We start from the raw sequence: 13,910 nt of genomic DNA, 5'->3' as shown, positions 1-13,910 counted from the left end.
ACCAGGAACTTTAATTGGGAAATTTCTACTACAATAAACCTACCATAAACAAGACAAATGCCTCACGCATCACTTTCCATGTGGACAAAAGCTTACTCTACGCTCAAAACGCAAATATATATATATATATATATATATATATATATATATATATATATATACTTTTATTAGATTACAGTGCAATAAAGAGTCACACAAATGTTTGCAAACAGAAGAAGGTGTGCTGCCCAAGATGGACTCACACTAAGTCATGTGATGGATAAGTTGACATACAGTAGTGCACACACATCACAGCATCTTTGTTGCACAGAAAAAAACACAAACCAGGTTGACTGCACAGTTTGAACTCACATCAAGGCAAATGCAGTGCTAGAAAATCTAATTGCAGCTGAGCAAATATGTGAATTATTATTGTGTTCAAGCGGACGTTTATTGATGGAAAATATTGGCGATTAAATAACATAGTATAAGTATGTTCTTACACTACTTCAAGAGGGACTGCACCTTTTTTGGGGAATTTTTGCAACTAATGTGCTCATAAAGCCCTCTAAAAAACATCCAAAAATCGCCAACAACAATCCATTGATATCCATCCATCCATTTTCTACTGCTTGTCCCATTTGGGGTGGCGGGGGGTCGCTGGAGCCTATCTCAGCTGCATTCGGGCGGTAGGCGGGGTGCACCCTGGACAAGTTGCCACCTCATTGGAGGGCCCCATTTATGTCCTCTAACGCAGTGGTTCCCAACCTTTTTTCAGTGATGTACCCCCTGTGAACATTTTTTAATTCAAGTACCCCCTAATCAGAGCAAAGCATTTTTGGTTGAAAAAAAGAGATAAAGAAGTAAAATACAACAATATGTCATCAGTTTCTGATTTATTAAATTGTATAACAGTGCAAAATATTGCTCATTTGTAGTGGTCTTTCTTGGACTATTTAGGGGAAAAAATAACTAAATACTTGTTGAAAAATAAACAAGTGATTCAATTATAAATAAAAATTTCTACACTTAGAAGTAATCATCAACTTAAAGTGCCCTCTTTGGGGATTGTAATAGAGATCAATCTGGATTCATGAACTTAATTCTAAACATTTCTTCAATCTTTAACATCAATATTTATGGAACATGTCCACAAAAAATCTATCTGTCAACACTGAATATTGCATTGTTGCATTTCTTTTCACAGTTTATGAACTTACATTCATATTTTGTTGAAGTATTATTCAATAAATATATGTATAAAGGATTTTTGAATTGTTGCTATTTTAAAAAAAAAATCTCACGTACCCCTTGGCATACCTTCAAGTACCCCCCAGGGGTACGCGTACCCCCATATCTCCCGTCCAAAGGCAAAACCTAGTAACTCACTTCTAGCTGATTTTGAGAAAACAAAGGAAAACCAATCTATCTTGATGCTGTCTTACAAAGATCTACAAAGTCATCAAACGTGTAGATGTTTTCTCAAGCTTTCAATTTCTTGCCGATTGAGCCATGGATTGAATCTGCCCTCATGAACGTGTGCCCTTTCTCCAGATATTTTATCACAATCTCGGGTGGGCCCCATTCTGCGTTTGCACATTGGGCAAGAGCCGTGTACAGCGTCCAGTTTTTATTTGGACCTCCACAGTTATCCGGCCAAAAGTGTATGCAAGGGGAAGAATCAAGAACAATACATTTAATGAAGGTGCTTGCAACGTCCTGGGCCAATCTTACAAATATCCCCTCGTGCCATAATATCACATAATCAGGTTGACCGTCGGCCCCCATTCGTGCAAATGTCTCTTTAAAGACAATAAGGCGACTGACAAAGAAGCTCCGATTGGTCCCTTGAGATACTAGGTTTTTCTGTTGTATCTACGCGGTTATGTGGTAGTTGCTAGGTCCTGCCATGCGCGTAACAGCTTACTTATGGAACAAATTACAATATCGCATACACTAATGTAAAGCATATCACCTAGGAACTCCAAAATTATTATCAGCTCAGTTTTGACCAAAATTGAGTTATTGGGTTTTGCCTTTGGACGGTAGATTTGAGAACCACTGCTCTAACCTGAATAATAGTTAATTAAAAGTATTAGTGATATTGTTATAAGCACAAACGCTGAGGAACTATACTTTTTTGCGGCGGAAGCTGCAATTGACACACTGGAGTTGGCGAAAATTAATTCTAGATTATAAATCACTTGTATAATTGAAGGGCTTCACGGTGGCAGAAGGGTTAATGCGTCTGCCTCACAATACGAAGGTCCTGCAGTCCTGGGTTCAAATCCAGGCTCGGGATCTTTCTGTGTGGAGTTTGAATGTTCTCCCCGTGAATGCGTGGGTTCCCTCCGGGTACTCCGGCTTCCTCCCACTTCCAAAGACATGCACCTGGGGATAGGTTGATTGGCAACACTAAATTGGCCCTAGTGTGTGAATGTGAGTGTGAATGTTGTCTGTCTATCTGTGTTGGCCCTGCGATGAGGTGGCGACTTGTCCAGGGTGTACCCCGCCTTCCGCCCGATTGTAGCTGAGATAGGCGCCAGCGCCCCCCGTGACCCAAAAAAAGGGAATAAGCGGTAGAAAATGGATGGATGGATGTATAATTGAAGGTTGTGGCCATAAATCGAGAGATCTGTCAACATTGATGTTAAAGTTGGACCTGTAGATGGTGAGAATGACACAAAAAGACATTTGTTTACGCCCACCTTTTTTTTTTCCTTTTTCTTTGAAACGACCCCAGTTTGTACTAGAAATTTAATTTCATTGTACTTTTTAAGAGCAATGAAAATAAAGTTCCGTCCATCTATCTGTTCCGTAGAAATCATTGTTGAAAGCAAGTAAGTACATTTTATTTATAAAGCGCTTCTCACAGATAAAATCACAAAGCGTTGCACAAAACATAGGTGAAGTAAAACAACAATTCAATTAAAACAACAGGGGCAACATCATGAAAATGATACAAAGTGGATTAAAAAAGATAGTTAAAAGGTGCATTAACTAAAAGCTTTACTAAAAAGAGAAGTTTTTTTAAATGTTTCTTAAAAGTTTCAACACAGTCAAGATCACAAAGAGACTGGTGCAAATTGTTGCAGAGTTTGGGAGCTATAGCCTGGATTGCCAGGTCTCCACCAGTTTTAAAACAAGTTTTTGGGATCTTTAGAAGACCCTGGCCTGAAGACCGGAGGCTGCACCCTGAAGAGTAGGGGGCATAGCCTCGTCTCGTGTGAAGTCTGTCATGATTAGTTATATTAGTTATTGTTGAAGGAAACTAATGCACCTCTGTATGCTAAAAATGAGCAAAATACGTGAAGATGACATGTTATTGTGAATGTGACAGATACTACATTACATATATACTTACAATGTGCATATAGAACATTGATGGAGGTTTTTGGAGGTTTTTTAGAGCACTTTATAGGCGCGAAAAACCCATTACTTCCGTTGTTAGCTGACTTTCATTTGGCGTTTAATTGAGTTGGAATGCATAATAAATAACACGTATGTGGTTTCCCATTAATTTTTTTCTCCTTTACTTCTTCTGTTGGGCTCGACTTTTACTTGACAATACTGTATACTCAAAATAACATTTATATTTTACTTTGAAATATTACTGATGAGCTTCGTCGATATTTTTCATGTATTTTTTGGCAGCCAATGGCAGCAAGGAACACTGATGTTGCACGGCAATCAATCCAAAAAAGAAGAAGGTGCATGATTGGTTGTCCGTGAGGAACAGAAAGTTATGACCTGGTTTGCAGCATTAACAGGTTTACGCGCAGTTACTCAGACAACAACAACAACTTTTTTATTTGGCTCAATCAGGGGTCTCAAACTCAATTTGACCTGCGAGGCCGCTGAAGTAAGTCTGAGTGAGGTTGGGCTGCATCGAGTATTCACTTTAGAATCACTTTTTAACCACTTGACTACATTTGTTAAGGACTTCTACTTCTAAGGTACAAATGATATATTTTGACATAGACATTTTAGCTTGCTTAGTGCAGGTTGCTCTTTGTGATGCCCAATACTTGTGTAGTGTGAGCTGTAGGCAGCGCTGTCTGTAGGAGCAAAAGTCACCACCGCTGTTCAGGGTGCTGAGGACGAGCACCATCGGGCAGGGGCGGGGCACGTTCTGACGGCGAGACACAGCTGGCAGGTGATTAGATTTCACAGGTGGCACGTGTTAATCTAATCATCTGTTGTCTTTAACAGTAAGCGGCCGGGAGCAAATGAGGAGAGAGGATATGAACGTGACTGAAAAGTCACGTTCTGAGAGAGAAAACTTTGTATAAAAACATATGAGCAATAAAAACCTGGTAAAACCTGCACGCTGGTCTTTGTAGTGTTTAGTGGGATACAATATTGCCACAATATATATATATATATATAACTATTGAGTGCACGAGCTGGAACGACGCTGAACAACAAAGTTAAGTCAAGGGCCACAAAATATGGCCCTGCAGGCCTCCAGTTTGAGACCCCTGAACTAAATGGTTTTGCTGACTGAGCAATAGTCATATAGCTGTTACACATAGATGTTAACTCCAAGTTAGGACCGCTAAATGGAAGTACTTTTTATGTGACAGGTATATTTTGCATTTAATTTTGGCATAGACATAAATAAACTTTTGTTTTAAAAAAAAATTGTGCTTAAAAAAATTAGATTGACATCAAAATTGCAATTCTCATTTATTGAGATTCAAAATCGATTCCTAATTTTCAAAAATTGCTAATATATATTTTTTTAAATATATTTTTTAGGCCAGCTTTTTCAGTGCTCGTATATTTCACGTCAGCAGGCAAGAAGATATTTTGTACCCTACACCTATCCATCCATCCATCCATCCATCCATCCATCCATCTTCCTTCTTATGCTTATCTGAGGTTCGGTCATGAAGGAGGCAGCAGCCTAAGCAGAGTAGCCCAGACTTCCTAACCTGACTCTCGCCACATTCTTGTAGTTTGCTGAGTTCCACACAAGGATCTGGGACTTCTCAATAGGAGATGTATTTCAGAAGGCGGGGCCTTGTAAAAAAAAATCATTGTATGTGATTGGATAAACCATTTGTCTGTTATCTTGAATGACGTGCTACTTCTACCACTCATATCCAAATCAACCCATGATGCTGATGAGAGCGACGCTGGGAAATCCAAAACAGAACAGCCGACACATTGGATGACAACAGAGCAGAAAGTTCTCTGTTTATCTTTTAAATAATTATTATTCGACAAAACAATTGCAATAGCAGAATCAATGTCAGCACACGACTCCTCGTTGCGTGCCGCCATTGTTGTTTGAATCAAACAGTCGCTTCAGCGCTACCTCACATCTATGAAATCCCGTCTGGCGATCCTGATTGGTTCATTATTTTTTGCGAACTTGAAGGAGTTAGCAATGACCTTGAGCCCAGATCCTTGTGTGGAGCTCAGCGAACTACAAGGATCTGGCAAGAGTCAGGTTACAGACTTCCCTCTCCTCAGCTACTTCATCCAGCTTCTCCCGGGGGATTCCGAGGTGTTCCCAGGCCGGCTGGGAGACATAGTCTCTCCAACGTGTCTTGGGTCTTCCCCGTGGTCTGTTACCGGTCAGACCCGCCCTAAACACCTCCCAGCGAGACGTCCTGAGGGCATTCTGACCAAATACCCAAACCACCTCATCTGGCTCCTCTCCATGTGGAGGAGCAGCAGCTTTACGTTGAGCTCCTCAAGGATGACAGAGCTTCTCACCCTATTTCTAAGGTAGAGCCCCGCCACTCAACGGAAGAAACTCATTTTGACCTCTTATACCCGTGATCTAATCTTTTTGGTCATAACCCAAAGCTTATGACCATAGGTGAGGTTGGGGATGTAGATCGACCGGTAAATTCAGAGCTTTGCCTTCCGGCTCAGCTCCTTCTTCACCACAACGAATCAATGCATTGTCCACATTACTGAACACGCCGCACCGATCCGCCTGTTGATCTCACGATCAACTCTTCCCTCACTCGTGAACAAGACTCCAAGCTACTTGAACTCCTCCACTTGGGGAAGGATCTTCTCCCCAATCCGGAGATTACACTCCACCCTTTTCCGGGCAGGAATTATCAACTCGGACTTCGAAGTGCTGGTTCTCATCCCAGGCGCTTTACACTAACCTGCGAACGGATCCAGTGAGAGCTGAAGATCCTGGCCAGATGAAGCCACTAAGACCACATCATCAGCAAAAAGCAGAGACCTGATCCTACATCCACCAAACTGGATCTCCTCTTTGCCCTGACTGCGCCTATAAAATCTGTCCACAAAATTTGTAAATGGAATCAGTGAAAAAAGGGCAACCCTGGCGGAGTCCAACCCTGGCGGAGTCCAACCCTCACAGGAAAAGGGTCTGGCTTACTGCCAGCAGTGCAGACCAAGCTCCAACACTGATGATACATGGAGCGGACCGGCACAATTAGGCGGTTCAATACCTCATACTCTGTGAGCGCTCCCGACAGGACTTCCCGAGGGACAGGATCGAATGCCTTCTCCAAGTCCACAAAACACAACTCTCCGGTGTAGCCTCCCCTTTGTACACCTGAATAGACCTTTCCGGGAAAGCTGAAAAGTGTAATTCCACGATAGTTAGAACCCACACTTCGGTTCCCCTTCTTAAAAAGAGGAACCACCACCCTGGTTTGCCAATCCGGAGGCACCGCCCCTGATGTTCACGTAATGTTGCAGAGTCTTGTCAACCATGAAAGCCCCACAGCATCCAGACCCTTAAGAAACTCTGGGTGGTTCTCTTCCAACCCGGGGGCCCTGCAACCGATGAGCCTTTAACTACCTCGGCATCCTCAACCCCAGAAATAGGAGATCCCATCATAGATTCGCCAGGCACTGCTTCCTCATAGGAAAACGTGTAGGTGGGATTGGAGAGGTCTTCAAAGTATTCCCTCCACCGATCCACAACATTCAGCAAGGAGGTCAACAGCACACCATACAACACGGTGTTGACACTGCAATGCTCACCCCTCCGGAGGCGGCAGATGGTGGTCCACAATCCCTTAAAAACATCCAGAAGTAATTTTCCATGGCTTCATTTAACTCCTCCCATGTCCAGGTTTTTGCCTCTGCGAACCCCCAAATCCGTGCGCCGCTTATTCTGTCGTTGGTACTTGTCCGCTGCCTCCGGGGTCCCATAAGCCACAAGGATTCGACAGGACTCCCTCAGCTTGACTGCATCCCTCACCAGTTCTGGGATTACCGCCACAACAGACACCGACCACCTTGCGGCCACAGCTCCCATTGGCCACTCCGACAATAGAGGCACGGAACACGGTCCACTCGGACTGAATGTCTAGCGTGGAGGCGGGAATTGAAACTCTCTCTGAAGGGAGACTCTGCTAGACGTTCCCAGCAGAAACCTACAACCTGTTATGGAAATATGATAATTTTTATACCAAATAATATATTCAGAGAAACCGGAATCAATTCTGAATAGAATAATCGCCGCAGGAATCGAATCGAAGCATGAGTTGTCATAAGATTCACATCCCTAATAGCAGCTACAGTACTTTCAGATTTTTACGGGAGTCATTTTGTGACAACAAAATTTACCCGGAAGGTATTTTCATATCACTTTTTGGTTGGTTGATTACTTTACACAAGACTGGTTAGTTTGAGGTTCTGGGCTGTGAAATGTTAAATTGATTTTTTTTTTAAGTAAAACGATTAATTGGAATAGATCGGAAGAAAATAATGATGTTCCTGAAGTGATGTCGGCAGCAGTAAAAAGCATTCAAACTAAAGTGACTGCAGTGGTTTAAGTCAACAACAATTCCTACTTTCCTCCTAAGCAATATGAAAGTATTTAATACATGTACGCTTCATTAACCTTATGTCTCTTGTCGTCCTCATCATGTCTTCACGCCCCAATACTTATTACCTGACATTCTTTCTCCATCTTCCCCCACCCCAACCACCTTACTCCTTCACGTCCCCTTGCAAAGGCAACTGGCCGACTCCCTCTTCCCCCTGTTCGCCTTCAATTGTCTCCTTGCTGAGGCCCTCCTCCTTCGCAGCAGTCGCCGCCATTTCCAGTGGAGCAGGATCTTCCTGTCCAGTTTTGATGCATAGGAAGTTTCCCACGGCAATCACAATGGCTGACAGCGTGACTTCGCAGCCCGCCAGCAGGAATACGTACTTGTACTGGTGTGTAAAATCCAAGAGGCGACCTGACAGACAAAAGAAATAACATCAGCTTTGTTATGTATCTTCATGCTTAACAGCAAACATGTAACCTTACACCAATACAGTATTATTCATGATGGTGATGGTAATGGGGCAGCCCAAAGGTCCTGTGTGGACTGCGTGTGTTGCGTCCGGGTACTACGGCTTCCTGCCGCCTCGAAAGACATGCACCTGGGGATAGGTTGATTGGCAATACTAAATGGGCCCTAGTGTGTGAATGTGAGTGTGAATGTTGTCTGTCTATCTGTGTTGGCCCTGCGATGAGGTAGTGACTTGTCCAGGGTGTATACCCGCCTTCTGAGGGAGAACATTTTTCCCAGGAGTTTTTTGGGAGAGGCGCTGAATTTCGAGAGTCTCACGGAAAATCCGGGAGGGTTGGCAAGTATGCACTCATGTCACATGATGACAAGGGAGTCATGGACAGAGGGATGACTCAAAAAATATATACATACTTCAAAATAGCAGAGGAATTTTCTCCCACATGTTAGATTTCTAATTTAGTGATGACATGCAGGAAGCTCACAATAATGCTTGTCCTTGGCAATATTTAGACAAATGTATGCGTTTACAGAAAACAATGCAGAAATCTTAGGTTTCAATTAATTAAAGCAAACCATAACATAAAACGTAACTGTTTTCTTTATCTAAGATGTGGAACACACATTTAGGTGAGTTCATGAAAAATTTTACTCCACATAACCATTACCAACTGTTCCCAAAAAACACACAAGTCATTGTTTTTTTGGTCATGATATAGATAGATGCTTTTTTTTTTTTTTACAAGTAGAGAAAATCAATAACATATCGGTGGGCCAAAAAAAGGCAAACTAATAAATACATTAGGAGGGGCGTGGAGACTCCATAAAGGTAGTTGCAGGGTGTCCCAGCTAAATGACAGATAGTTAATAGTAGTTTGTACACTCTCAGTTACATTAACATTGATCTCGGGGCATTGAATCAATTGCAACTGGATCAATCTAAGTCTATGAGCATGAATTGATGAAGCCTACTTGGATGAGAGGCAAAACGTATTTTAAGACAAAGCAAACAGTCCAGTTGCCATCGATTGAATGCTCTGAGATGACAATGACCTGGATGAAGGAGAACATCAATACTGTAGACATTAACATTGTTAGTATATATGTGCGCCCATAAGATATAAATTCCGTGAAAAGTAGTTTTGATGGGCAAAGCTACTTTTGCTGTGTAGCTTTCTACAATTCTCCGGGGACAGCTTCCCCTTTAGCTTAGCTACATTTTCCAAGTAGCTTGCCCGTTACTGGTAACAAGTCAGGGGTAAATAACTTGTTGGCCAGCTAAAAGCTATTTTCTACGATCAATATGGTGACTTACAAAGGTTACGATGATTTCCTCCTACCCTGTATCAGCTGTGTATCAACCTCCTCGACAAGCTTGCAATCGAACAGAATCACGACAAAAAAAAATGTCGGAACACGAAAACCAACAGGAAGAAAGACCCTCATGGTCGTTCGAACACCCTCTGTTAACAAACCCTCACTCTTGTTTTTTTGAGCAGCAGATTAGTGTAATGACAAGTATGTACCTTGAAAGCGCGGAACCTCTTTCAGAAATTGTTGGAATTAATCAGACATGACTCAAGACTGGAGACGTAACGATCAGGCCTACCAGTATAATGTTAAACCTTGGTAAAACCTGTGGTGTGCCTTCTGGGCCAGCAAGGCCTTCTCTGCTGGCCTAACGTAACCAGAAATCATGATCATAATTAAAGATAAACACATGTTTTTATTTACTTTCCCTAAATATCTAAAATGATTCATATTATTTCATGTCATATTATGCTCGTTCCAGTGCTGTCATTTTTTGTTTTAGTTTGTATCCAGTCAGAATCCAGTCGAAACCCCTCAACGCTCTGACTGTGCCTAGAAATTCCATCCATAAAAGTTATAAACAGAATCGGTGACAAACGACAGCCTTGGCAGAGTCCAACCCTCACTGCAATGCGGACCAAGCTCTGACACTGATCGTACAGGGAGCGAACCGCCACAATCAGCCAGTCCGATACCCGATACTCTCAGAGCACTCTCCAAAGGACTTACCGAAGGACACGGTCGAATGCCTTCTCCAAGTCCACAAAGCACATGTAGACTGGTTGGGCAAGCTTCCATGCACCCTCAAGGACCCTGCCGAGAGTATAGAGCTGGTCCACAGTTCCACAACCAGGACGAAAACCATACTGTTCCTCCTGAATCCGAGGTTCGACTATCCGGCGCAGCCTCCTCTCCAGTACACCTGAATAGACCTTACCGGGAAGGCTGAGGAGTGTGATCCAACGATAGTTGGAACACACCCTCCAGTTCCCCGTCTTAAAGAGAGGAACCACCACCCTGGTCTGCCAATCCAGAGGTATCGCCCCCAATGTCCACACGATGCTGCATGTCGTGACATCAATGATGGTATTGAAAGAGGTAATCATTGAAGTCAAAGATCACTGAAGGCTTAGGTGGGAAACGCACGGCCCGCCACTAGGTAAAATACACAAAGTTTAGTATTACTGTTTCAAATTTAAATTAACATGACCGTGACTGATGACTGCACTTTGATAAACTCATGGTGGTATTACTCTTTTTCTGGATAAGCAGCAAGGCCGCTAATCGCTAGGTAGCTTGAATGCTAACATGAATGCAAGCTCCATTAAAGTCTTTCCCCATTACAACCAACATAACCCAATCTCAAAGTATGTAAACATATTGCTGTGTGAGCAACTAAACTATTCAATTGTATAAGCACTGCTTGACAGACAGACGTGTTAACAATGGGAAGTAAACCGACGTTACTTCACATAAATTTGCTAAACATCCCATTTGTTTTATATATCTAATAATAATAATGGATTACATTTATATAACGCATTTCTAAACTCTCAAAGCGCTTCACAGACAATTGAGAACCCATCACTCATTCACTCCAAATTCACACATTTATGGCGTTAAGCTACATTTGTAGTGGGTGAAGTGTCTTGCCCAAAGACCCAGCGGACCTGATTAGGACAGCAGAATCTGGAATTGAACCCTCAAGTTGCTTGTTTTAAATGTTTTACTAATCCGCAAGTCATTAATTTTGTCAAAATTTGATGACAGTATCGTAAAATTTAAGTGCACATTTTGAAATTCTTTGCAGTTTTTAATAATCTTGCAAACAATGTACAGTGATAATGTAGTAAACATTGTCATAAACATTTACTCTTCTTTAGTTTAAACAGTTGTTGAAACTAACAAGCTTGTTTACCCTTTTCAGATGACAATGCTGATCTCTAATTTTGTTATATGATTATTGTGATTGCTAACAGATGTCCAATGTACTCCACAAATCAAAATAAATTTGCATTCAGTCTGTAGTTGCAAGTTGATGCTTTTGTTGGTTCATACTTGCGGTAATTGTGTCTTAAAGTAATTGTATGACGAATCTGCTGCGCCATCCCAAAGTAAGTGTTTTTCACTTTAAGATCATATTATATACTTGATACTTGATAACCATGAATTGATTAACGTGGACCCCGACTTAAAGAAGTGGAAAAACTTAATCAGGTGTTACCATTTAGTGGTCAATTAGACGGAACATGGGCTTCACGGTGGAAGAGTGGTTAGTGCGTCTGACTCACAATACGAAGGTCCTGAGTTCAAACCCAGGCTCGGGATCTTTCTGTGTGGAGTTTGCATGTTCTCCCCGTGACTGCGTGGGTTCCCTCGGGTTCTACGGCTTCCTCCCACCTCCAAAGACATGCACCTGGGGATAGGTTGATTGGAAACACTAAGACAGTGGTCCCCAACCTTTTTGTATCCGCGGACCGATCAACGCTTAATAATTTGTCCCGCGGCCCCGGGGGGGTGTCCTTTTTTTTTCTTTTTCTTTTTTTTTCTTCTTTGTCATGAAAAAGGGACGTTTTTGTCATGAAAAAGGGAGTTTTTTGTGGTTGGTGCACTATTTGTAAGTGTATATTGTGTTTTTTATGTTGATTTAATAAAAAACAAAAAAAAACAAATTTTTAAATTTTTTTTAATTTTTATTTTTTTTATAAAAAATACTTCTGCGGCCCGGTACCAATCGGTACCGGGCCACTGGGGACCACTGCACTAAGACATGCACCTGGGGATAGGTTGATTGGCAACACTAAATGGTCCCTAGTGTGTGAATGTGAGTGTGAATGTTGTCTGTCTATCTGTGTTGGCCCTGTGATGAGGGGCGACTTGTCCAGGGTGTACGCCGCCTTCCGCCCGATTGTAGCTGAGATAAGCACCAGCGCCCCATGCGACCCCAAAGGGAATAAGCGGTAGAAAATGGATGAATGGATATACGGAATATTTACTGTACTGTGCAATCTACTAATAAAAGTTCCAATCAATCAATGTGTAGCGATGATAAGAACGTTTGTCGCTGCAATACCAACAAAGTTACCTTAGTTTTATCCAAAGTTCTGTTTTGAAGCGAAATGGGCCGCCCCTCCTCGCAATCACAAACTGTGTAATAAATGTGTGCATCTTTCGGGTTAAGCCTAAACCCGGATGTGATTAATCTTCATTCATATTTGATAACGCGGTAATTTATTTTTATTAATCACATGCGTTAGCGCGTTAAAATTTGACAGCCCTATTTTATTTTTTTTGTGTATATTAGCGACACCGGCCTATAAGCCGCAAACATAAGTTGTGAAAAGGAGATATTTACATAGAAAGATTGTGTATGTTTATTTACATACCCTAATTGTTTCCAAATGGTGCATGTTAACACGGCTGATCAAACAAAACAGAAAAGTCAATGATGTCATCCCATCCATTTTCTACCGCTTATTCCCTTTTGGGGTTGCGGGGGGCGCTGGCGCCTATTTCAGCTACAATCGGGCGGAAGGCGGGGTACACCCTGGACAAGTCGCCACCTCATCACAGGGCCAACACAGATAGACAGACAACATTCACACTCACATTCACACACTAGGGACCATTTAGTGTTGCCAATCAAGCTATCCCCAGGTGCATGTCTTTGGAAGTGGGAGGAAGCCGGAGTACTCGGAGGGAACCCACGCATTCACGGAGAGAACATGCAAACTCCACACAGAAAGATCCCGAGCCTGGGATTGAACCCAGGACTGCAGGACCTTTGTATTGTAAGGCAGACGTACTAACCCCTCTGCCACCGTGAAGCCCGTCAATGATGTCTTTATTCATTATTTATGAGATGAATAAGATGTTCTCCTTTTTAGTAAGGTTCAAGGTGTTTATCAGGATTCTTCTTGCTTGTACTTTGTAAACACTTTGAGTTTTGAACAGTTTCTTCAAGTGGATCATTTTACTGCATTGTTTTATTTCTCTTAAACCATGCCATAATTCAGCCGTTAGCGGAGAAATATTCATAGCTCAGTTGTAGGGTTCAAAGCTTGGGATTGAAGTAGTTCGGTAAAATACTGTAACCAATAAATAATAATAAACCTGATAAACTCTAGGTTACTCTAGGCATACTCTTACCTGCTCCAGGAGGTCCCACGAGCACAGCCATCGCTTCCATCAGCAGCACAAGACCAATAGCACTAGAAAACCTTTCTGTCCCCACGATTGCCATCAGGACCTCGAATTGTAGTGCTCCCACCATGCCGTACGATATGCCAAAAAAGATGCAGAAGACCACCAGACCTGTATACGTGTTTGCCTGATGGAACACAGGTGGTACAGGTGTTCAAATATGACAACAAT

General features: G+C 42.2%; 1 protein-coding gene across 1 annotated transcript in view; it reads right to left on the bottom strand.

The window, feature by feature from the left end:
* Positions 1-858: 858 nt before the first annotated feature.
* The window catches only part of slc16a3b (solute carrier family 16 member 3b), a 36,475-nt gene continuing 23,423 nt past the window's right edge, over positions 859-13,910 (bottom strand). Inside the window, exons 5-6 of the mRNA XM_061908664.1 lie at positions 13,686-13,866; positions 859-8,171 (exon numbers count right to left, since the gene is read on the bottom strand). Of these exons, the coding sequence (XP_061764648.1) occupies positions 7,921-8,171; positions 13,686-13,866 (432 nt within the window). The 3' untranslated portion in view covers positions 859-7,920. The remainder of the gene's footprint in view (positions 8,172-13,685; positions 13,867-13,910) is intronic.

The sequence above is a fragment of the Nerophis ophidion genome, linkage group LG08, assembly GCF_033978795.1.
Source record: "Nerophis ophidion isolate RoL-2023_Sa linkage group LG08, RoL_Noph_v1.0, whole genome shotgun sequence".
NCBI classification, from domain to species: Eukaryota; Metazoa; Chordata; class Actinopteri; order Syngnathiformes; family Syngnathidae; genus Nerophis; species Nerophis ophidion.
This window is presented reverse-complemented; position numbering and strand designations above follow the sequence as displayed.